The 25,867-nt window shown below is 42.8% G+C and overlaps 1 protein-coding gene across 3 annotated transcripts; it reads left to right on the top strand.

Moving 5' to 3' along the window:
* Positions 1-1,492: 1,492 nt before the first annotated feature.
* Positions 1,493-25,744, top strand: MPZL3 (myelin protein zero like 3). Of its 3 annotated transcripts, XM_032358810.1 has the most exons (6): positions 1,966-2,134; positions 11,201-11,367; positions 14,491-14,701; positions 16,244-16,409; positions 18,335-18,398; positions 22,697-25,744. In XM_032358810.1, the coding sequence occupies exons 1-6, from the start codon at positions 2,062-2,064 to the stop codon at positions 22,721-22,723; spliced, it is 708 nt and encodes a 235-aa protein (XP_032214701.1). In that variant the 5' UTR covers positions 1,966-2,061; the 3' UTR covers positions 22,724-25,744. The 3 variants fall into 3 exon arrangements, with proteins under 3 accessions (XP_032214702.1, XP_032214700.1, XP_032214701.1); XM_032358809.1 differs by lacking the exon at positions 18,335-18,398 and having other exon boundaries at positions 1,946-2,134; XM_032358811.1 differs by lacking the exons at positions 11,201-11,367; positions 18,335-18,398 and having other exon boundaries at positions 1,493-2,134.
* The last annotated feature ends 123 nt before the right edge of the window (positions 25,745-25,867 follow it).

Raw genomic sequence — 25,867 nt, 5'->3', positions numbered from 1 at the left:
TTTTTTCCTTTATACTAGTAGAGAAAACAAACTTTATAAGTGGACTTCAGAAAGAAGAGTGCTTTTTAAAGTGTTTAATCTCCCCAGTGTCCTTCCAAACCTAAGCTATAGCAGCATTTATTCAAAATGTTAAAAACTTCTGAAAGTTTAGTTGCCTCTCTCCCCCATCTTTATAGTCTAATATTTTCAGTTTTTACTGACTGGCCAAAAGTGTTCTTTCTTTTAACAAACTGGAATTTTCAGATGGGTTACCTGTATTTAAAGATGGTAAACTTTGATTTTTTTTGAGTATTTTTGAAATAATTGGTACAATTTACACATGAACCTTGATTCTGAATTCATTCTGTACCTGTCTTATTTTGTCTATTACACTGAAAAAGTAGTTTTAATACTTAATTTTGAAACTAAAAGTTAGATTTAAGGTTTATACTATCTTTGACTCACATTTTCTATTTTTCTCCACAATTCAACCTTTGAAAATAACATATTTTTTCCAAACAGTTGGCTTGGATGATATTCCATAAGTGTAATGAAGAAGTGGTTAAAAACTCATGGAAAGTCTTTTCCAGTAAAACTTGTAGCTTATGTCTTGGCTAAATATTATTCAGGGGTTAATAGGACCCTGTTGTTCAGTATCTTCTTCCTAAAGATAACTTTTGTATTGTAATTTATTTTTTATTGTGCCTTAAACACATATGTAAATAACCTTTAGTAATAAAGAATTATCAGTTATATAATTTGCTTATATACAAATCTAAATATTTTACACAGCAAGTACCAAAAAACCAGATGGTTATTTACATTATCTTCACTGAGGAATTTTCTTAGAGGGAGCCTAGAAGTCAATAATGGATAAAATTAGTTTACACTGGATAAATGTGTATTCCACATTGCTTTGGACAACCGGGAATTGGGCACAACAAACTACTTAGTTTGGGAGCTCTTCTGAAGGAAGGGTATCATCTCTTCTGCTCGTACCCTTACCTTACCTTCTCAATAGAGAACATCACTAGCTTTCAAGTCTGGTAACGGAATGGGAATTGAAAAATGAGAGCTTATTAAACTTCCCCCAAAGCTGAAGCATACTTCTGTTCCCCTTGTTTTCATTAAATACACGCAGATTCCGAGAGGACAGATTGACTAATGATCGGAGCAGGGTACCATCCCATCTCTTTTTTGTTAGAATGGGACACTACTACTTCATTTCACTCCCAGCACTGTAAAAACATTACTTTCTCACTTTTCCCACCAAAAGAATTCCTTTTTTCCTCTATTATATGTTGTAGTCATTTCATCATTGCCACTGCGAACAGCAGCTTAATAATAAAATACTCAATTTAGGGGCGCCTGGGTGGCTCAGTGGATTAAAGCCTCTGCCTCCGACTCAGGTCATGATCCCAGGGTCCTGGGGTTGAGCCCGGCATGGGGCTCTCTGCTCCACAGAGAGCCTGCTTCCTCCTCTCTCTCTGCCTGCCTCTCTGCCTACTTGTGATCTCTGTCTGTCAAGTAAATAAATAAAATCTTAAAAAAAAAAATACCCAATTTACATAGGTACTAAGCTGGATGCTGTGATAGCTAAACACAAAACACGAACCAGAGACACTGGACGTACACATTGGTCACGAAGGCCTAATACCTATTTGTTGACTGATCCTGTATAATCTCCTAGGTCTCTTCTAACTTTAAATTTATAGAAACCTATTTTGAGATAGTTCAAATAAAATAATCAGTAGGGAGTAAAAAATGACTTCTGAGGAGAGTCTGAGGATCGAGACTCGTACGACAGAATTCCATACAAATAAATTGTTATTTTTCCAAAGTCTGTGGCTTACTTCATTGTCAAGCAAAAGTGAATAATTGATTCGTACTCGAGGTTTAAAAAAAATCGCGGGTCGGAGCAGGTTCAGGTGTGGCTCCGGAAAGATGCCACATTGCTATGGCAACTTCGAGTCGCCATTTTAAGTGTTCTCGCGCCTCCCGCCCTGACGTCACTTCCGGTATCACCTGTGAGGTTACCGGGAGCCGTAAACAAGGTGTGCAAGCATCCAGAGAGCTGTCGGGATGCAGCAGAGCGGAGCGGCTGGAGGCCGTGGCTACGCTCGGTTCCCACTGCTTGGCGTCTTGTTCTTCCAGGGTGAGCGCGCCCGCTGGGTCCTCCAACTTCCGGCCGGGGTTGGGTGTTAGGGGAAGACGGTCGGTTTTCCGGTTCCGGTGGGGGGGTCTCAGGAAAGCCCCCATACCGCGTCTAGACGTGCAGGAAGTGGGACGGGGTGGGCAGCGCGTTCTTTTGTGTTCACCGCCCACTTGAGGGCCGTTGGCAGCTTCTCAGTGCTTTCCTGAGCCCGGGGGAGCTCGACCACCTTGCGTGACTGCTTTGTATTCGGGTGATCACGGCGGGCTCTGGCGTTGAGGGGACCCCGTGCTATCTTGTGATGAGTTACCAGCGGTCGTCTCCGCTGTGGTTTTGTGGGCTGTATGTCCTGATTAGGAAGGGGCGGTTCTAGCGTTCAGGAGTTCGTCTCAGTAATTTTGCGAAAGAAAATCTTGGCTGTTGGTACTTTTATTTTTTGTAGGTGATTGTCAGGGCCTCGGAAGTAAAATGTTTATTCGTCCCAGAAAGGGGTGTGCTGTGATTTCGTTACAGTAGAGACGCATTTTGTTGAGGAAAAAGCAGCTGCTGTAGCATTTTACTAACATTTTTGAAATACAAGAAAGAGCCTATCAACTCTCTTGAAAATCTTAATCTATTAACCAATTATCCTAAGTACAGTTTTCACACTATGGCATATTCTTCGAGTTTGGATAAATTTTGCTTTCATGCAGTTTTAAAATCGCATGGGTTTCAGCCCAACCTAATTACCTTCATTTTAGGGCACAGTTATGGATGTGTGTGTGTGTGTGTGTGTGTGTGTGCTCAGGAACTTGTGTGTTAATAGAGCTACAATCAGAGTGAATTGTTAACTTCATAAAATGTCCTTGTGGGTAAGTGGGAATTTCTGAAGAGGGCCTTTGACATAAAGAGTTCATTTGTTCTAAATCTCAGCGGGTAAGGCCAGGAAGTTACTTATTTGATGACTAATATTCATGTTGCCAGCACACTCCCTGATCCCTCCCAGGGCTCTGTCATCACAAGTGTCCAGTTTTTCAGCTGATTCTTTTGCAATATAATATTTAGGCTGACCTATCACTCCGAATAATTCCAGTTTCATCTCTCTGTCCCTCTCACAAACACTCAAATATTGTACCGTTGAGGAAAAAAAAAAATGCTAGGAAGGATAGGTGGTTTCTTAAACTTGATGCCATTTCACATTGAAAAGCATCCACCAAATACAGCAGACCAAATAATTCAAAAGTAAAAATTTATGACCCATATGTACTTGAATTATCTTTTGTCTTAAAAAAAAAAGCAGCTTTGGGCGCCTGGGTGGCTCAGTGGGTTAAGCCGCTGCCTTCGGCTCAGGTCATGATCTCAGGGTCCTGGGATCGAGTCCCACATCGGGCTCTCTGCTCAGCAGGGAGCCTGCTTCCTCCTCTCTCTCTCTCTCTGCCTGCCTCTCTGCCTACTTGTGATGTCTCTCTGTCAAATAATTAAATAAAATCTTAAAAAAAAAAAAAGCAGCTTTATTGAGATAGAATTCACATGCCATACAACTTTCCTATTCCAAAGGGATAATTAGGTGGTTTTTCATATATTTACGATTTATGGCGTCACTACCACAGTCAATTTTAGAATATTTTCATCATCCCAAAGAAAAACTCCATACACAGTAACAGTCACTCCCCATTCCTCCCTTCCATCACCCTCTGACAGATACCAATTTACTTTCTGTGGCTATGACCTGTTTATTCCGCACATTTCACATAAATGGGATCATACAATATATGTTCCTTTGTGGCTTGTTTCTTTCACTTAACATGTTTTCAAGGTTCACCCCTTTTTAAAATGTTAGGCAATAGACTTTGGTTTCATACCAGTGTTTATTTGCTTTTCCTCTTCAAAGATAGCACTCATTAAATGATTAGCTTGTCTGAATTCTCCAAGTTATAAACATGGGCCTGTTACATCAGTTGTCCTAGTACATAGAAACAACAGATCAGATAGCTTAGGTTCTTATACTTAACCTCCAAGTAAGTATGCACTTTTATGAACCAAATGTTGACAGATTGTATTTTGGAAAATTAGGTGTACAAAACTGGGAGTTTTATATTTTTTTCATTCCTTCTTTGTATAAAATTACATATATTTAAATGTGATTTTGTTTTCCTCCAAAATTTAAAAAAATTGTTAATTATTATTATTTAAAATAATTGTTATTTCTATTGTTGACTATTTAGACCTGGCAAGAATGTTTTTTTACTCAGGAGAAAAGATAAATATCCCAAAGGACATTAGGCCTAGGATGAAAAAAAATTTTTTATTTTTAAAATTTATTTATTTTACAGAGAAAGATACAGTGAGAGAGGGAACACAAGCAGGGAGAGTGGGAGAGGGGAAGCAGGCTTCCCTGCTGAGCAGGGAGCCTGATGTGGGGCTCAATCCCAGGACACTGGGTTCATGACCTGAGCCGAAGGCAGACTCTCAAGGACTGAGCCACCAGGTGCCTGTAAGACGAAAATTTCTAAATGAATGTAACAGTGGTTTAGTAATTTTTTTCTTATTTATTTTTTTTCTTATTTTTTGAGTGGAGTAGACGTATCATTTTACATTTGTTGATTGTAAAACACATTTAAAAAAAACCTTTTTTTAAAGATTTATTTATTTATTTATTTGACAGAGATCACAAGTAGGCAGAGAGGTAGAGAGAGAGGAGGAAGCAGGCTCCCCTCAGAGCAGAGAGCCTGATGTGGGGCTCGATCCCAGCACCCTGGGATCATGACCCCAGCTGAAGGCAGAGACTTTAACACACTGAGCCACCCAGGCGCCCCTCAAATACATAAATCTTAAAAAAAATTTTTAGTTTCAGATGTAATAAATGTTGATTTGTGAAAAATAAATTACCTTTGACTTTAAGATCTTACCTTAGTTGAAATTAAGAGTTGGGTGGTTAACCGACTGAGCCACCCAGGTGCCCCAAAACACTTTTAATTTCAGCATTATATATATATATATATATATATATATAAATGAACATATTGTAATTGTACAGCTTAATGCATTTTTAGAAACTGAACACACCTGGGTAACCAGCACCTAAATCAGAGTATAGGATGTTTCTGGTATTTTAGAAGCCTTCCTTATACTTCCTTCCAGTCATTATCCATTCTCTCCCAAGGGGAACCAACATCCTGACATGTAGCTAAGTTTAGTTCATCCACGGATCTTACTTTTCTCTATACATTTAAGACCCACTTATCCAGTGGTTAGATTTCAGCAAAATGACTTTAGATACTGATAACTCTGTGGCAAAATTATGCTCAAGAATATGAAATTCATATATATTAACAAGAAGTTGGTTGGTAGGTAGATTTATTAATGGTGTACTTACTCTGATTCAGTAACCAAGTTTTGCTCAGAACTTGTAGTTTTTATGCTTATTTTGCAATAATTTTTGTTTCATAAAAAGGAAACTGTTGGTTTGGTTCAGTTTAATATTACTGAGCATCCACAATGCACTAGTTTCTGTTTTGAGGAGCTCAGGGTCTATTGGAGAAGATAGACAAGTCAACAAATTATTTTATTTTTTAAATGAAGAGATTTTTAAAAAGATTTTATTTATTTATTTGAGAGAAAGAGAATGAGAGAAAGAGCATGAGAAGGGGAGGGTCAGAGGGAGAAGCAGGGAGCCTGACTGGGGACTCGATCCCAGGACTCCATGATCATGACCTGAGCCAAAGGCAGTCGCTTAACCAACTGAGCCACTCAGGCACCCCAACAGATAATTTTAGAGTCTGGTACTAAGAAATGTGGAAGCACAGAAGAGGTGCCCTAAATCTGCTGTGAGGATACAAGGAAGACGTCCTTGATGTGCCACCCAAGTTAAATCTTGAAAGAAGAGGTTAGAGATAGGGCATGAGTAAAATTCCATCATAGAGAGGAACGTGAGCAAGGCATAGAGGCATTAAATAATTTTCCAAGCAAATATTCTGAAACTTATACTTCGATTGGGTTAACTCAAATCACATGTGGAGTTTGTATGCTTATGTAACATCAGTGTTCTGAGTTAGCTAGAGGATGTTAATGAGATTCTGACTTATAACTGTGACCTATACATTTCTTCTTTGCTCTAAACCAGGGTTGGCAAACTTTTGTGAAAGGCTAGAAAGTAAATATTTTAGGCTTTGTGGGCCATATGATATCTGTTGCAACTACTTAGTTCTGTTTGAGTAGCACAAAAGCAGCCATGGACAACACATAAATGAATAAATATGGCTGTGTTCTAATAAAACTTTATTTACAAAGAGACATTGGAGGCTAGATTTAGCTCAGGGGCCATAGTTTGCTGACCTTTGCCCTACACCAACTATCCATTGACATTATCTCTTGGCTATCTCAAAGGCACATTAAACTTATTCAAAATCAAGCTCATGTTCTTCCCTGCCCTGCCTGGTACTTTTCTAGTCTTTCCTATGTCAGTGAATGTTATCACCAAGTCAGAAACCTGGGAGTCATCCTTGATACCTCTGTCTCCCTGACATTCCACATCCAATCTTGGATTGGATTATCACCAGTTCTTGATGATTTTACTCTAAGTATTCTTAGTTCTTTCCATGTCCACTATCACCAACTTAGTTCAAGCTTTATTTCTCATATGACTATTGTAGTAGCCTTCTAAGTTTTCTCCTTCTATTTACTGAACACCTCCTAAGTGTCTTCCATAAAGTGATCTTTTAAAAATGAAAACTTCATGTCTCTTTTCCCTCAGTCCCGCATTTAGGAATTTTCCAAGGCTTTCCCATTACTCTGAGAATAAGGGGCCATATCTCTGAAGTTCTGCTTAATCTGCTTCCCACTTACCTCTTAGCCACATCTTTTTTTCTCTCATGATTTTTGTGTTGGAGCCATACTGCCTTCCTTTTGGTTCCTTGGCTGACTGTGCTCCTTCCTGGCACAGGACCTCTGCATGTGCTGTATTCTCTGCCTGGAACACTCTCCCTCTCCTCACCTTGTCACCCTTCCTTCAGAGCTCAACTCAAAAAGTAACTTTTATAGAAAAGCTTTCGTTAACCAATCCCTGCTCCTCTCTATAACTGATGAAGTTCCCATAGTCACTCTTTGTCTTTGCTTCTAGTACTTATCAGATTTTAATTATACATTTGTCTTTGTGATTATTTGATTAATGGGTTGAGTTTTTGCTGTATATTAAGGTCCAAAGTTGGCAGTATATTTATTTTGCTCACATTTAATTCCAGGCTCAGAGGGTGGCACAAAACAGATCCTCAATAACTATATGTTTGAAGAGTGAGTGAATGAATAAGAGTATTGTCATGGAAGCCTCGGGATAGAGGAAGAGAAGAGGAAGAGGTCACTGCGTCGGACAGATCCAGTAAGATCAGGGTAGAAAAGTACCTAGTGGAGTTTTTAATCCCTTGGGTTTTGTAGTTTTAAGACATGACACCCTTTACCAGAAATGGTAGGAGAGTGTGTTTTGTACTCTGTGGGGTCCAGAAGTGAATGGGAAGGGAGGAAATGTGAATGCCAGGTGTATACTGCTCTTCCACTAAGTTGGCTTAGAAAGGAAAGAGCGGGCAGTCGTTGGTAACACGTAGTATCACAGGGTTATGGAGAGATTGTTATTATTTTGTTTTATTGTTATTTGTTTTTAAGGATGGGAGAGACTTCTTTGTGTTTAGAGGCTGAAGAGGGAGAGAGCCCCTCTGGAAAGGAAGAGTTTGAATAGAGTAGAGAGGGTTTTTCTGCTGAAGCAGGGCTTGGAGGGGAGGAATCTAAGGGCAGAACCAAAGGGGTTGCCTTGCATTGGAAAAGGGATACCATACCCTTTCACTTTGGAAGTATGGATGGGTGTAGATACAGGAGAGTGCCTGGCTGGGCAGTTTGTATAGCCTTAAATTTCTCGAAAGAGTGAGAGGAGACATTTTCTTCTGAGAATGAGGGATTTGCAGGTTTCATAGACGGTAGTGAAATGGCAGAAGTTGGAGGAATAAGAAAGAGGAGCTGACCGAGGCTGGTTAAAGGGTCATCATGCTTCCTTAAGGGTTCAGCTGTAGATAGACTCCATGAATTGCTTATGGGAATGATCCATGCATTTGTGTGATTTTTGTTTTAAAGATTTTATTTATTTATTTGTCAGAGAGAGAGAGAGAGCGAGCGCACAGGCAGACAGAGTGGCAGGCAGAGTCAGAGGGAGAAGCAGGCTCCCTGCAGAGCAAGGAGCCCGATGTGGGACTCGATCCCAGGATACTGGGATCATGACCTGAGCCGAAGGCAGCTGCTTAACCCACTGAGCCACCCAGGCGTCCCTTTGTGTGATTTTTTTACCTTCTTTGTACACCAGCCATTGTACACCACTTCCGTAGTCTAGAAGTGGTCATCTAGGACTGAGCTTTTCCTGAATGGGTTCACTGGAGAGAGAGGAGCGTACAGGACTTAAGACTGTTGGAAATACTGTATAAATGGAATAGGAAGAGAGCAGGTGACTGATGAGCACTTTGTTCCTATACTAGAATTTTTGGTGACCTGTCTACCTCTTTCTCTCGGTCTCTGTCTGCTCCCTTCCTTCTTGAGTTTTTGCCTTCCAGGTGCTTGTGTCTTACAGGGGAAATAGTCTTTACAAATTAGGTACATGTGCTTATTTGGCCTTATGGACTAAATGTTATGAGAACAGTGAAGAAAGAACAGTGAGCTATACCAGGGAATTTAGGAAGGCACCCCAGAGGGGACTGCTGTTTGAGCAGGTTTTTGAAGGTTTGTGAGCACTGGGGGGTGTAGTATGGTAGGAACAGGCAGGATTGGTAGAAATGGGGAGAGCCTTCCAGACAAAACCATACTCAGAGAGAGGCACAGTGGCATGAAAGGACAGAGTAAATTTGGGAAGTGGTGGACATTCTAGGCATGGTGAAAGCGATGGGATGGGTGGGTGGGTGGAGTGGTAGAAGTTTGGGGCCAGATTGTCACTTGATGGATTTTATTCTATAGCCCAAGAAGGAATTATTGAAGGTTTTTGGATGTTTGTGGTGTTCATTTTAATAGCAGCAGCTAACATTTATTGAAAGGTTCTCTTTTAGATGCTGTGCTAAGCATTTAAAAAAAAAAAAGATTTAAAAAATTTATTTATTTGACAGACAGAGATCACACGTAGGCAGAGAGGCAGGCAGAGAGAGGGGTAAGCAGGCTCCCCGCCGAGCAGAGAGCCTGATATGGGGCTCCATTCTAGGACCCTGAGATCACGACCCAAGCTGAATGCAGAGTCTTAACCCACTGGGCCACTCAGGCGGCCCTGTGCTAAGCATTTTATGTATTATCTTATTTAATCTCATTGGACACTCACAGTAACCCAGTGAAGTAGGTCTGGTCGTTCTGCCCATCTGCTGAGTAAGGAAATTGAAACTGGGACAGGTTAGGTAACTATGATTAAAATCTTAGAGCGAGAAAGTAGCTGGGCTAGAATGCAAGTCTAGGTCTACCTACTTCTCAATCTATGTTTTCAAATCTCTGGACCGTACTTAAGTTTTAGGATAAGGAATAGCATGGGGGAGAGTGTGGATTATCCATCGATTTCCAGCTTCCAGTTTTAGAGCTGGATCTTGAATGGTGTGTAGTGTGGGTTGGGAGCAAAGGCTTGGGAGAGAGCAGGAGCTGAGGGATGAAGGCTTTCCAGGCAGAGGAACAGCATTTGCCAAGTCACAGAAGGAATGACAAGTTTAGCATGGCAAAGTCAGAGTGGATGCTATGGAGGAAACAGAGGCGAACCTCATTTTTGGGATGGGTCAGATGCTTATTAGAGCTGTGAGCTCAGTCAGTCTCCTCCTTTTAAGAAGAATGTGAACAGACTAGATTGTCTTGAGTGGAGCAAGAAAAACAATTCAAAGCAGACAGAGGTGAAGGTGTTGATGACTCATGACTGTGTCTGTGATGGGGAAGGTTGAGGGAGAGCAGGCAGAACTGAAGAGGTGCACGGAGCTCTCACTCTGGGGGACAGGCAGGCTTTCCACTGTTACACCTGTTTTAACTCATTTATTCCTCACACTGACCTAAGGTAAGTGCTGTTATTAGCATTCTCACCAGGGTGAGAAACTGAAGAGTTAAGTAACTTGCTGAGACCACAGAGCCCCTAAGCCATAGTGCTGGGATTTGCATCCTGTCTCAACCAGAGGCACCGGTGTGTGGCTGGGGTGTGGGTTTGCTCTCTTGTCAGACCTCGCTGCTCTGTGTGCCTCTGGCCTGCCAAAAGAATCAGGGTTTGTTGCAGTGGAGAAGAAAGCAGTAAAAACAAAGTGCTGGTGACTTTGCTAAAAAATGGCTCCCTCGTGGAAGATACATTTCTACTCAGTGTTTCCTGAAAGGGGATTGGTCAGAGGAAAGGGGGAATCTGTGTTTGGGGGGAGCTGGAATGCCAAAGCTGGATATATGAGCCCATTTTGGCAAGAGTCAAATCTCTAGAGAGTGTAAATATGGTATCTGATTTTTACATTTTAGAGTGCATTAAATTGTTCTGTTTTCCTTCCTGTGATTGACTTTTATGGATGCGGGATTCATTAACCAGTCTTAAGAGAGGAGAAGGTAAAACACGACTGGATAGAACCATTTTCTAAAATTCTTGAAAAAGTGCCCTCTTCTCATTTCCTGTTCTCGTTTTGCTGGCGGTTGAGAAAGTGGTAGCCTCAGGTTACAGCCAGGCTGTGCTCGGGGTAAGTCCCTAAGACCACAGCAGCTGCTATGATTCCTGGGGCGTCAGTGTGTCACCGAGGGGGGTACATGGCATCACCTTCTCAGCTGTGGGCGGACCTACTTGTTTGTACTGCATTTAACCACAAGTCTGTGTTTGGAAAAATGCCGTTGTGATCAGGTTTCAGATTTGTACTCAAGCACCCATTCTGTGACTTAATACTATAAAATGACAAAAAATACTACACCTGATTCAGGCAGATACCTGCTCCTTGCCCTTCTGGGCCTCCCTGAGAAGATAATCACTTATTACTCCGAGAGCCCAAAACACGATGGTGTCTCTGTATTGCTCCCTCACATCTTATCCATCCCACCTAAATGCATACCTATTTAAATGTTTGGGCTTGCTTTGATCAGGTGTTCACATCGTCCTTTCCTTGGAGATTAAAGCAGATGCCCACGTCCGGGGTTATGTGGGCGAGAAGATCAAGCTCAAATGCACCTTCAAGTCGACTTCATCTGTCACTGACAAACTCACCATAGACTGGACGTACCGACCCCCCAGCAGCAGTCGAACAGAATCAGTGAGTGTTTCCTGTTAAGGAAATGTCTTTGAGTCTTCAGTGGTCAGCAGCTCTGGAATCCTTTTATTCTGAGTCCCAGGCATACCTCAGGCCTTTGCATTCGAGAATCAGACGCGAGCTTCTGTGTAAATAGAAGATGAGCTTCTACCCGATTTGGCATTCATTGAGTCACATAGGTCTTTTTATCTTTCTATATGAGAATCTTGTCAATAAGCTATAGGAAAAAAATGTCAGAAACTCAGAGGAAATGTGGTTTAATTTTGTTCCCCCTTTGTTGTTTTCCTTTTGTGTGTTTTCAGATTCAAGGTACTAAAAAGAGTACCTCCAGGACTGTTGGATAGAAAAATTTTGTAGGTCCCAATCATAAACATCTTTTCTCATAAAGCTGCTCATTTCCTGCAGTATGAGGTTGTCTCAGTGGGTGTATCGATTCGTGGATCTGTACTCTGTGGATTTATCTTAGCTTCGTCTCCTAGTATATAAACACCTGCATTGATTTATATGGTTCCCTTTGAAGGAGATGGTGACACCTCGTGTGGATGACAGATACTGTTGGTGACAGATGGTCTTGCAGTATTAGAAGCAATATAGTTTATACACACATATAAAACCTGTTTATGGTTCAGATCCCATTGTGGATGTCTAATTGAAGATTGCGGTGCTATAAAAAACCCTTTCTCTTTACGCTTCCAGCAATATCTTTAGTTCAGGATAGATGCTACCAAGAATGTGAATGTTGCTGTATGTAAGATTGTATTTTTTCCAAGTATCTTTAATTCTTTTATCCTGTTTTCTTCATTGGAGAACTTTCTCTTTGGTTTTAATATCTGAGCTTTGAGTTTTGTTTTAGGACCCATTAGCGAATGCCACGTAGCTAGGAGCCAGGAGGGGGCTCCAGCCAAGGCAGCTAGGCTGTATTCATGGTTACTTTTCCTTTAGATTTAATACAGTTCACATTATTTCAAGTGGTCAGAAAACTATGGCTGGCCTTGATTGACTCAGCCTCCTTGGCCAAAAGTAGGACAGAGCAAGCAACGGGGGATCTTCTTGGGTCAGAAACCATAACTGAAAACAGCACTTCCTGTATGGTGCTGTCTTCTGTGAGCCTGATCAGAAAGCAAGCGCATGCACGTTGTAAATCCGTGGACCTTTCAAGTCATGTGACATGACTGTCACAGTCAAGTGATAATTCAGGTCACGTCAGTCAGTCTAATTGGTTGGCAAGGATTTGGGAATGACCAGTTTAACTCGGAACTTATAGGTTGGATTAATCTTGAAGATACATAACAGGCCTCGTTTTGTCAGTAAGGAGTTTCAAACCCTTTTATATAGATGCTGGTAATCATTGGTAGTCTTTCTTTACCTCCCTCTTTGTGTGTGTGTGTTCGTGTGTGTGTGTGTGTGTGTGTGTGTGTGTTAAAGATTTTATTATTTTTTAAAGATTATTTATTTATTTGACAGAGATCACAAGTAGGCAGAGAGGCAGGCCCAGAGAGAGGAGGAAGCAGTCTCCCTGCTGAGCAGAGAGCCCGATGCAGGGCTCAATCCCAGGACTCTGGGATCATGACCTGAGCCGAAAGCAGAGGCTTTAACCCACTGAGCCACCAGGCGCCCCTAAAGATTTTATTTTTAAGTCATCTCTACACCTAACATGGGGCTCGAACTCACAACCCCGAGATCAAGAGTCACTGCTCCACCAACAGAGCCAGGCAGGTGCCCCTTACCTGGAACACTCATCACATATGTTATTATTTCTTAATATCTGTCTTTCCCCTTAGACTGTAAAATCTGTGAGAGCAGGGACTACGCGTGTTCGGTTCTCACTATATCCTTATGCTTAACACAGTGCCTAGCACATAGTAGGTGTGCCGTGACTCATCGTTGAGTGAATGCGTGAGCAAACGAAGTGAGAAGTGATTCAACAACAACTCTGGGAAGTTGCTCTTCAAAATTGGGCAATTTAGTGGTTGTAAATGGGGGAGGGACCAAGTAAACAAAGAAAGAGGAAACGCTTGAACCTTGCATAAGAGAGAAAGATCATATTGTCTTGTAGTCCCTGCCTGGCCTACCACCCGACATAATGAGGTGCTTTGGGTGACCAAGTGTCTGATCATCAATCTGAAATAGCACCGTTTAAATTCAGCATCCTTTCATTGAGTCCTGATCATCATTTGGCTTGGGGTTTTTATTAATTGCCAAGACAGATAACCTAAGACAGGCTTGATTATATTGTACCTACAAAAGTACAAAAGTTTATCCTCAAAATAAACAAAAGCTTCCTCTGCCCACTTACGACCTGTGTGCCTTTGAGTAACTCACTTAGTTTTTGGCCTTGTTTCCCTCATGCCCCATGGATTGTTCAGTGTTGTTATGTGGCTCAAGTGAGTAAACCTGTGGGACTCATTTGCGAACCAGAAAGGACCACACAAATAATAGATGCTACTTTAGAATTGGGTTTCTCGGCTTTGGCACTGTTGACATTCTGAGCTGGAGAATTCTTTGTGGGGGACTAGCCTATGCATTGTAGGATTTTTGTCAGTATCCCTGACCTCTGCTTGCTAGATGCCAGTAGCACTCTGCCCAGACTGTCTCCAGATATTGCTAGATGTCTCCTGGAGGCCCCCAGTGCCCCCGGTTGAGATCTACTGCTTTAGGACTTCAGGGAGAATTTAGAAGATCTTTGAGAGCTATGAGCCTAAGACACTTCCATCAGGCCTTCTCCTGATAAGTTGTATATTTTTTTTAAGATTTTATTTATTTGTTTGACAGAGAGAGATTACAAGTAGGCAGAGAAGCAGGCAGAGAGAGAGGGGGGATGCAGGGTTCCTGCTGAGCAGAGAGCCCGATGCGGGGCTCGATCCCAGGACCCTGAGATCATCATGACCTGAGCCGAAGGCAGAAGCTTAACCCACTGAGCCACCCAGGCGCCCCCCTGATAAGTTGTATTAACTTGTCTTTTAACTTAATGATGAAAGTGAGCAAAACATTTAAAAAAAAAAAAAAACCCAACTGAGAAAACCCATTATGCATTTGTATTTTATATGGGACCTTTTTAACTTGACATTTTCATTGCATTTTGCAAATTAACTTTTGTTTTGTTTTGTTATGGTGTTGCTTTCTTAGATTTTTCATTACCAGTCCTTCCAGTACCCAACCACAGCAGGTACATTTCGGGATAGAATTTCCTGGGTTGGAGATGTATACAGAGGGGATGCGTCTATCAGCATAAGCAACCCTACCCTCAAGGACAATGGGACTTTCAGCTGTGCTGTGAAGAATCCCCCAGATGTGCACCACAATATCCCTGCGACAGAGCTAACAGTCACAGAAAGGGGTAAGCTAACTGCCATGACCTTCTTCTGCCGGGCTCTGTGACTGCTGTGCTGCCTACTGGAGAGGTCTGGGACAAGCAAAACTACCTGTGGGTGTGAGCCAGTCTGCCATCCTGAATTGTCTACAAGGATGAATTTCTTAACTTGATTTTGCAAACTGAAGTTGTCATTCAAATATTGTTATAGTTTCCCCGTTATCTATTCCTTATTTTAACTTCAGGTGACCAGAGGTCTTGTGGAACACATGACAAACCCCTAAGGAGATGGAGGCTTCTTATCTGTGTGATTTAATTTCCCCAGTCTGTTCATACCCTCAGTTATGAGGCCATCTTCTTGCTCGTGTGTTGAAAGGGTGCCCCTTCTAATGACGGGAGGCAGTACATTTCTTATATGTTGCAAAGGGCTGCAGTTTCCTTTTATCAAGAAAGCATAAGAAAGTAGGTTAAGGACTGATGTGTTTTCTTCGTTATTCTCGGGTGACTACTGAGTGGTCATTCTCATCCTCAGTTGGCCTTGAACCAAAGATGTACAGATACAGAACTGCATTATGGTTCATGATAGATGCTTTGCCATCTCCCAGGTCTTTCTCAAGTCTGTCTGTCTGTCTCTCTTTCTCCTTCCCTTTCCCTTCTTCCTCTCTTTCTTTTTTTAAGACAATAACTCAAGGTTTCAAAGGTAACAGGCATGTTCATGCTGCAGGCTGAGTAGGAGCTGAGTATTAGTTTGGTCACGTGACTCCGATGCCTTAAAAATATGTGCCCTTTGGTCCAGGAATCCCATTTTAAATTTTATCTTAAAGAAAAAGAGGTAAATATGAGGATTTATGTACAAGGATGATCATCATAATGTAGCTTGTAGTTTCAAGGAATTAGAAATAGCTCGAGTGTCGAGAGTCTCAGGATTGGTTCAGTAAATTACTCAGTGTGGTAGAATACAGTGCACCCATGATAAAGTAACACTTAGAAGGAGTTTTTAATGATGTGGGAAAAAATGATCATCTATTACACAAAAAAGGAGCTTAGAAATAGTCTGTAAAATACGATCCATACTTCTTTTCTTTCTTTTTTTTTTTTTTAAAGATTTTATTTATTTACTTGAGAGAGAGACAGTGAGAGAGAGCATGAATGGGGAGAAGGTCAGAGAGAGAAGCAGATTCCCCGTGGAGCTGGGAGTCTGATGCGGGACTCGATCCCGGGACTCCAGGATCATGACCTGAGCCGAAGGCAGTCGTCCAACCAACTGAGCCACCCAGGCGTCCCGACCATACTTCTAAAACTAGGCACTCTCCTCCATGTCTGCAGACCCATACCCACGTACTCCTAGAAAGAACACCGAGTGGGTAGATACCAACGTGTCAATCCTACGTAGTGGGATTACGGGTGCATTTTGTTCTTTGTAATTTTGTGTACTTTCTACCTCTTCCACAATGAACTTATTCTTGTTATAATCAGAAGAAATACAAAAGCCAAAGTAAAATGTAGCTCGTGTCCAAGGAGGCCCTTCTGCACGTCCCTCCCTCTCACCTTCCCGTTTCCCTCTTCTAGGTTTTGGCACCATGCTGTCCTCTGTGGCCCTCCTGTCCGTCCTTGTCTTCCTGCCCTCCGCTGTGGTGGTGATTCTGCTGCTGGTGAGGATGGCGAGGAAGTCTGCAGGGCTGAAGAAGAGGAGCAAGTCTGGCTATAAGAAGTCGTCTATTGAGGTTTCCGATGAGTAAGTTCAGCGGGAGCGCCAAGCTCTTAACCCCTTTCCTCTTCAGAGCCCTGCTTCGCGGATAGTCCCTAGAGCCCTGACCCATCCCTTTTCTCTTTCCCCAGGCCAAGGTTAGTTCTAGGAGTACTGGAAGGAAGGTTGGAAGTGAAACTAGTGGATATTAACATGGAGAGAGAGATGGAGGGGTGAATGTAGGATCCTAGTCTCTGCTTTGAAAACCAGATTGTACTATGCTATGGTTCTTTTTTTTTTTTTTTTAAAGATTTTGTTTATTTATTTGACAGAGAGTGAGAGAGGGAACATAAGTAGTGAGAGGGGAGAAGGAAAAGCAGGCTTTCTGTTGAGCAGGAAGCCTGATGTGGGGCTTGATCCCAGGACCCTGGGATCGTGACCAGAGCCAAAGGTAGATACTTAACGACGGAGCCACTCAGGTGCTCCTATGCTATGGTTCTGCATATAAATTCTGAAGTGGTGGGGGTGTCTTCCTGGCTCAGTCGGTTCGGTGTCCCACTCTTGACTTTGGCTCAGCTCATGATCTCAGGACTGTGAGATCAAGTCCTGCGTCAGGCTCTGTGCTGGGCATGACGTCTGCTTAAGATTCTCTCTCTCCCTCTCCCTGTCCTCTCTCTTTTTCTCCCCCTCTCTAAATAGATAAATAAAAATTCTGGAGTGGCTATCACATTCCTTCAGAATCAACGGGCAATTCCAACAAGTCAGTTACTTTTCCCTTCTTGTTTTGGCACCAAGCTGATGTGTCCCAGTAGAAGATGCCTAAGCAATGATGAAGGCTTTAAGGATAGTCTTGGACAGGAAAACCAGTTTAAATAAGCAAGTTGTGTTCTTGGTCAGCCAATGCTCAGAGGGGCTAATGGGATTGTGATTATCAAAGGCATTTATGAAACATGTTGCCAGGAAGCAGGTCTGACCCAGTTTTCCCTGGGAATAAATCTACTAAAAACAGGTGACGAAAGTCTGCATAAAACCCATTTTGATTCTCCATCGTCTCTATCTGAGGCTCTTAGCCTTGGCAGGAAGTCTTCCCTGGGGAACATTTTCTTTTTCTTTGCATGTGTGCACATGTTATTTGTGCATGTGTGTTTATTTCATGGGAGAGAGTGCCCTTTACAGGAATCTCTAGCCCCACGCAAAAGGTAAGGCACTCTCGGTAGAAATACCAAGATATCTATTTCTAAGCGCCATCTAACAAGATTCCTATGCTCCAACCTTCAGGCCCCTTGTTCCCTGACATTTCATCTCATTGACTCCACGGGCCAGATATACAGCATATTTTCTTCTCTAAATAAGCCGCACTCACTCAGACCCCCCCCCCCCCCCCCCCCAACATGCTTTTCTCTTGCTTGGAATCCTTTCCTTCCCTCTTTTGTTTGCCTGGAAAACTTTTTCCGATCCTCCAAGACCCAGCTGAAATGTCCCCTGTCTGGAGTCTTCCTGAGTCCTTCCCAGAGAACAGGTCACTCCCTCCTCTTTCCTACCCTAGCAGTTTGACCTTAAGCTTGTTAAACATTTTATTACATTGTGTCATAATGTACTTGTCAGGTTGCAACAGGTTCCTCACACCCAGGAGGCTGTGAGCTCTTCAAGGGGCAGTGTCTTAACTTTATGTCTTGGTCCCCAGCCCAGCATAATGGCTCAGATGTGGTTGGTGCTCAGTACATTTCTAAGCGAATGATTGGGTCCAGCTCCAACTTACTGGGCACTTGCTACGTGTCAGACACTGTGGTGCGTGGTTTGCATGTGGTTATTTTTTATCCCAGTGCTTAAGTAACCTGCCTACTCACACTCCTAGTGAGTGGCAGAACTGGACTTTAAGACAAGACCTGTCTGACTTGGACAGCTGTGCTCTTCCATGCCCTACTGTATGGAGGACAGTAATTGTTCAGATTTGCTTTGTCCTTTTTCTCCAGCACGGACCAAGAGGAAGGGGATGACTGCATGGCGAGGCTTTGTGTGCGTTGTGCTGAATGCCTGGTAAGCCTGTGCCATTTCTCTGTTCACCATTCGTGTTCCATTTTCCCGCTTACTTAAGGGGATCCTTTCCCCTCAGGAGTAGCAGAGGATATGCAGGTAAGGTCCAAAGCAAGGTATGAACCAAGGTACTCCCCAAAAGCCTTTTGGTCTCAGGGGACCGATTCTGACCATTATTTTGTTTTCTGTCGCATGGGTATAGGGTGGTGTCCTTAGGTTGGGGAAGTCTCAGCTTATTGACAGAGAGCGCCCTGAAAGAGGAGGGCCTGTGCCACCAAGGTCGTGCTAAGAGACTTTGGCTGGCTTGACCCAGAATCCTGAACTGAACTTTCCTGCTGTGCCTCAGTTTTTTTCCCCAGGGAATTAGAGTGATACAACCTTTTAGGTGACTTATTGCTTTATCAGTAAGAAATACCCATGATGGAGGGGCACCTGGGTGGCTCAGTTGGTTAAATGTCTGACTCTTGATCTTAGCTCAGGTCTTGATCTCAGGGTTGTGGGTTCAAACCATGTGTTGGGCTCCATGCTGGATATGGAGCCTACTTAAGAAAAAAGAAAAAAAAGAAAAAAAAGGAAAAAGAAAAAAGAAAAAAGAAAAAAAAAAAAGGAAAGAGAAAAAAAAAAAGAAATACCCATGTTGGAAGACCTGAATGTTGATTTAAATTTCAAAAGGCAGTCATCCCTCCATTTTTTAAGCTCCTGCTATGACTGGTAGGTTTGTGTGTCTGTCCCAGCATCCCAGGAGGAGAGACTCTCTGATGTGGGGCAGTTGGAAGCAGGTCAAAAGCAACTTATGATATAATATGAAACATACCTGTCATTGCGGGGTTTAAACTTGTGTTCTCTTTGTACTCACTGCCAAGTTCAGCACTTGGCCGGACGGCTGTAGCCCAGCTGTTCACTGCAGTGTCCTTTGTTTCTCTCTGGCAGACTGGAATGTAGTAGCTAAGATGAGAGGAAGGTTGAAGAGAATCTAACAGTAACCCTTCAGGGTTTGAATACTCTAATAACACAAAATAAGTTAGTGTCAGGCTTATCACCCTCCGTATTTCGGATATTAATTCATTTAGCAGTTATTTCCTGAGTATCTGATATGTGCCAGATGGGATTCTGGTTACTTAGGAAACACATGTGAACAATACTGACGAAAATCTCTGCCCTCAAATAACTTACATTCCTTTCCATGCGTAGAAAACTCTCATTCTTTAAGACATGGCTTCAGTATTACTTTCTCTTAAATTGCGGGTACAAATAATAACTAAATCTTTTAAAAATAAGCAAAACATGGAGTATACCAGATGGTACTTAATGCAGTGGAGAAAAACAAAATAGGGAAAGAACATGGGTTGGCTGGATAGGGGCTATGATGTATACCTCACTGAAGTGATATTTGATCAAACACCTAAAAGAAGGAGACAGGAAGCCGTATAGCTGTTGTGGAGGAACATTCAGAGGAACATTCTGGATGAGGAAATGGTAGGCGTGGTAACTCTGTGGAGGGGTCATGATGGGCATGTTCTTGGGACAGCAAGGAGACCAATATGGCAGGAATTAAATGAGCAAGGTGAAGAATAGTGTTTTTTGATATCAGAGAGTCAATACCAATATTTTTTTAAAGATTTTATTTATTTATTTGACAGAGAGATCACAAGTAGGCAGAGAGGCAGGTGGGTCGGGGGAAGCAGGCTCCCTGCTGAGTAGAGAGCCTGACTCGGGGCTCGAGCCCAAGACCCTGAGGTCATGACCTGAACCGAAGGCAGAGGCTTAACCCACTGAGACACCCAGGCGCCCTGACAATACTGTATCTTATGAACATAATAAGTGAATGGAATGAATTGGGCTTTATTCTTTTTTTTTTTTTTAATTTATTTACTTGACAGACAGAGATCACAAGTAGGCAGAGAGGCAGGCAGAGAGAGAGGGGGAAGCAGGCTCCCCGCTGAGCAGAGAGCCCGACGAGGGGCTCCGTCCCAGGACCCTGGGATCATGACCTGAGCCGAAGGCAGAGGCTTTAACCCACTGAGCCACCCAGGCGCCCCTAGGCTTTATTCTTAATGAAATGGGATGCACTGGAGGTTTTTGAGAAGAGAAGCACTTTGTATTTCCAAAGGCTCACTCTGGCTCCTGTGTTGAGAATAGTTGGTACCTTGGTCAAGGGACCATGCCAGTCAGAGAGTCCAATTAGGAGACTTTAGCAATAACGCAAGTGAAAGAAAATGGTACTTGTTTGAACCAGGGTGGTAGGAAGTGGCTGTATTCTCATTATAGTTTGAAGGTAAAGCAGGAAGGATTTATGGATGGGTTTCAAATATCTGTGAAAGAATGAGAGGAAATCAGAGATACTTCCACAGCTCTTAACTTGAGCAGCTGGAGGAATAGATAGTATGGGTAGAGTGGGTATAGACGTGAGCCCTGGAGCTCTCCAAGGTTGATGAGTTGGAAAGAGGAAGGGGAATTGGTAAAGGAAGCTGAGAAGGAACATCCAGTGAGGTAGGAGAAAACCAGGAGGGTGTGCTATTCCGGGAACCAAGTGAAGAATGTGTTTCAAGGTAAAGAAGGTGATTAACTGGGGTGCCTGGGTGACTCAGTGGGTTAAAGCCTCTGCCTTCAGCTCAGGTCATGGGATCGAGCCCCGCATCGGGCTCTCTGCTCGGAGGCGAGCCTGCCTCCCGCTCCCTCTCTGCCTGCCTCTCTGCCTGCTTGAGATCTCTGTCTGTCAAATAAATAAGTAAAATTAAAAAAAAAAAAGGTGATTAACTGTGCCCATTGCTGCTGAGTCAGGTCAAGTAAGATGAGGACATGAGGACTGAGAATTGATTATTGGCTGATCTGGTGATGGGGAGGTCATAGGTGACCTTGGCAAAAGCAGCTTCAGGAGAAGAGAGGGGAAGAAAGCCCGATGGGGGTCAGGTTGAGAAGGAACACAAAGGGAGATGTGGGTGACTGTGGGTGTAAACAGCTCTTGCAAGGAGTTTTGCTGTGAAGAGATGCAGAGAAGTAGGGTGATAGGTAGGAGGGAGATGTGTGTCAGGAGTTACTTTCTGTTTAAGATGGGGGAAATTATAGCACATTTGTGTGCTGGTGGAAATGATTCAGTAGAAAAGGGAAAAATGATTCTGCAGGAGGGCCAGGGAGGTGGCTGGAGGAGCTCTAGGATGTGATGCACAACAGGGATACTGACTGTAGACAAAGGTGGGGAGGGAGTGGCCATAAGAAGAGTGAGGAGTGCTATGCCCTTGGGCCCAGATGCCGGTGAGTGCGCATACATGGTGCCGGGAGCTCCCTGCTGACCCCTCTCTTCCCAGTGTCAGGAGAAAGCAAAGTCATCCGTGGAGAACAAAGTGAGGAGGAGGTGCTGGAGGTTTGAGGTTTAAGGAAAGAGGGAGAGGTGTGGAACAGTCAGCCAGGAGAACAGGAGAATGACGGGCCAGAGAAATGTGGTGTGCCAGGTAGTACTAATGGGCCACTTGAGCTTAGAAGTAGTGAATACAAGTTTAAACAATAAAAATAAGAACAATGGTAACAGTGGCTAATCTTGAATGAGTGCTTACACAGTGCTAGGTGCAATGCAAAGTGATTTCCATATACTGTCTCATTCGGTTCTCATCCCCTTTCTATGACGTGTCTGTATTTTTATTACCCCCCATTTTACAGACAAGGAAACTGAGGCCTAGAGACGTTTAATAACTTTGCTCAAGGTCACACAGCCAGCAAGGGGTGGAGCTGACATTGGAACTGAGAGAAACCGAGAAACACAGACTCCTAGCTGCAGTCCTCATGTTCTGATGCAGACAGCCGCCTTTTCTTTTCTTTCTTTCTTTCTTTTTCTTTTTCTTTTTTTTAAAGATTTATTTATTTATTTGACAGAGAGAGAGAGCACAAGCAGGCAGAGAGGCAGGCAGTGAGAGAGGGGAAGCAGGTTCTCTGCTGAGCAGAGAGTCTGATATGGGGCTTGATCCCAGGACCCTGAGACCGTGACCTGAGCCGAAGGCAAGGCTTAACCCACTGAGCCACCCAGGTGCCCCAGACAGCCACCTTTTCATGTGTGTTGAGGTTTTAAAAAATATCCACCATGGAAAATGGAACTGTTAGGGTTTCAAAGCATTAATTAGTCCAAGGACAACAAATCTATTGCTGGTCCGGGAGGCTTCGTGGGAACACCGGTGCACTGAGCCTGTGCTGTTTTCACTGTTAATGTCACTTCATGCTGAGTTCTGTCAAGGGGTCCTAGCATGCCATCTTTGTCTAAACTCTGACAGTGGCCACGTATCAACACCACGACTGCTGTTCTTTCCCTCCAGGACTCAGACTATGAAGAGACATACTGATGACGATCTTCATGACACAAGAAGAGTCACCTGCTGGCAGAAAATGTCCCATTCCACTGGCAGCTAAAGCCTCTTGGAGAAGCAGGGCTGGCTTGGATGGCAGTGCTGGAGGATTCTAGAAGTCATCAGGAGAGACTTCAGGAACCATTTATTTATTGAAGAAATGTTCTTTTTATATTTATAAACTGTTTAAGGACTCTTCGAAGAAACTCACAACTACCCCTTTTAATGACTTACACTCTAGTTGAATGAAGGAGTTCTCTTCCTGAATAGAAAGATGGTTTTTGTTTCCCCTGTGTTCTTGAATGTATTACGTGTTTTCCAGTTATTTGAGGGGAATCCTAAATGTTGGCCACACCGTGGATGCCAAAGTATCTTTAAAAAATGAAATGGAGCTCGTAGCTTCCTGATAGGCTACCAGATGAAGTGTTTGTTGGGGATAAGTGTCCTTTGTTATTTGCTCCATGAATGTTTTCAGCTGAGCCTACACTCCTTGGTTTTGTGACACCATTGGTTGTGTTTGGATGACTTGGAACCCTAATTTCTGTGGAGCTGGCAGGCCTGGGAGTCCATGGTTTGCTTTGACTGGGTTTTTAAAGTATTAAAGTGTCATCAATTTATAATTAAGGAAGGGAATGTTGACCTAAAGGGATCCCTTCCTTTTGTCTTGCTAGGTACAGTTTGTTACTTTACTCTCTTATAGCTGACTGATTGGTGGTTTCCTTCTTGATGTCCTGGAGCAGAGGCAAGAAAAACTCTTTGAGAAGCTTTTAGTGGGGAATGTAGAGAATTTTCTCAGTTATTTGCAAGGAAATACTCTTTTTTAACAAATGCCACTCCAAAGTTCAGATGTTGGATTGGCTTTAATGAGGCTTCTGTTTATAGGAAATAATCTTTTTGACCTAAGTCATGCTTTAGAACTTTCTTGTGTTCTAAAATGCGCCAAATATGAGTGAGCTAAGGTATTTATGTACAAACAGTTTTTACATAGTATTTGACATAAGGAAGTGAAGTGGTACATAATGTTTACTCGTTTCTGTTCTCTGATACCTCACATCAACTTCCTCCGTTTTCCCGCAGCAAGCGATTTCAAACTTTAATTTACATAGGACTTTCTGTAAGCCATTAAGAGATACGTGTGACATGTCCAGAAGGATCGACAGTGTAGTCGTCTGTAAAACAGCGATAGAGTTTACTTCTCAATTATGAGAGAGAAAAATTATCCCCTCTCCCCATCGTCATTTTTTTTTTTAGCAGGAGAGTCCGAGATCCCTCACTAGGTGGCTCAGGTGGTTTCCATATTATAGCTTAATAGACTGTATACAGTATCCAAAAAAGTCACTTCCCCAGGATTTATTTTTAAAAAATTTGGGTTATTAGCTCTGGAAGTCATCAGTAAAGATTTTTTAAAAAGATGGCATAGGTTTGGCCTGGCCTCTTTTGTCAGTCTAGTCCATACATAAGAGAGTCTGGTTAGTTAATTAGAAATTATGCTTTTGTCTGGTCATGTAAGGAAGTAGAAGAGGAAAAGACACATTGACTGTTTATTTCCAGTGGTTAAGCCTCAGACTCGAGCTGCTTGGGCTCGTCTGGGGCCAGTCTAGTGAGACGGTCTGACACCTCAGCAGAGAGGAGAAAATGTGTCTGAGCAACGAGAGTAAATACTTTGGGCTCTAGGAGATCGGAAGATAGAGATCTAATTGTGAGGCAGACTTCTCGTGGGTCTTCCTGTCTCTGAGAAAGAGATGGTGCTACAAGAACCCAGCGAAAACCGCATTTCATGAATTGAGGAACTGGTTTTATCTGGGTTTTCTTGTAATTTCCCTTCAGGTCTGTGATGAGGATTAATCCGGGGTGGGCGGGCGGTGTTTGTCCCTCCAGGTAGATGCTGCCGCGTGGAGACTTGGTCGTCCTTATTTTGTAGCCTTGATCATGATTTGAACAAGTCCCTTTCTTCCTAAGTGACTGGATGGTAGCATCTTTCATGGGAAGAGAGTAAGCTGATTGATTATTCAGTTGGCTCCATGGCTTTAAAAGGTCACTTCAGTCATAGGGCTGCTGTCCTTGCTCATCTCTTATCCTGAGTCTGGCTTACAGCCTTACAGCTTTTTTTCCCACCTCTCCCCTGCCTTCTCCTCTCCCCTTTCCGTCCGTCCTTCCTTCCTTCCTTCCTCTCTCTCTCTTTCTTTTATTCTTCTTTTTCTTTCTTCCCTTTCTTTCTTTCTTTCTCTCCTTCCCCCAAAGGAGCAAAAAGCAGTGTTTGGATACCTGCCTTCTTTAAGGATGGAAAGAAGATCAAGGTTTTTTTGTTTTATTTTGTTTTATCTTTTAAAATATCTTCTCAGGTGCTCTTCCCTCTCTTTCTATTGTTTTGCTGGTCTGGATACAGAGCACACTGTCTGAAGACCAGCCTTGTCTAGAAAGGAAATCGGATTCTGAAAGCTTCAGACAGGCTGAAAAGCCTTTCAGAATGTTTCTTTGGCTACTGAAGGCTTTACTTGTGGTTACATTACCTTGTAAGTTTTGCACATTGAGCTCTTAATTCTGTTACCAAATGTGAATTTATAAAATGCTTTGTGTTTCCTATGTGGCCTGTTACCCCAGGCTTCTTAGAGGATGTCTTAGTTCTCTGCAGCTCCCAAACTAGGCACTGGTGCTTCAAGAGGGAATGTTGTATGTCCCTGTGTAAAAAAATTGTTGGAGGCCAAATCCTGACTTTGAAAGTTCTATTGTGTTGCTCTGTTATGGTTCCAGATGAGTGCTGTAAGAAGACCCGGAGGGAGCAGACCCAAGATGATCATTTAATTGGGCTACTGGAAACTTTGCTGTCAGAAGGGGCGTCTCCCTTCTTTTGAAACCCGTGTGGGAACTGTTGCAGTGTTAACAGCTGCATTTCACTGTGTTTTTTGTTTTTGTTTTTTTGTAGGCATATGTACACTGTTGGGTAATATTCACAGACATTGTAACTCTTGAGATCTTTACCACATCATAATTAATAAACTGCTTTGCACTTTCTGGCTACTTTTTGGTGTGTGTCTACATATAAAATGAGAGCCGTCAGAGGCAAGGGGGGGAGGTTGTGGTTTCCAGCAGCAAGCAGGCATTCGTCTGTAAGCAGTGCCCCTGCAACAGCCCACATAGATT

Source organism: Mustela erminea, chromosome 9, assembly GCF_009829155.1.
Source record: "Mustela erminea isolate mMusErm1 chromosome 9, mMusErm1.Pri, whole genome shotgun sequence".
Lineage (NCBI taxonomy): Eukaryota > Metazoa > Chordata > Mammalia > Carnivora > Mustelidae > Mustela > Mustela erminea.
The sequence above is the reverse complement of the archived record's forward strand: the minus strand, read 5'-3'. Positions and strand labels throughout refer to the sequence as shown.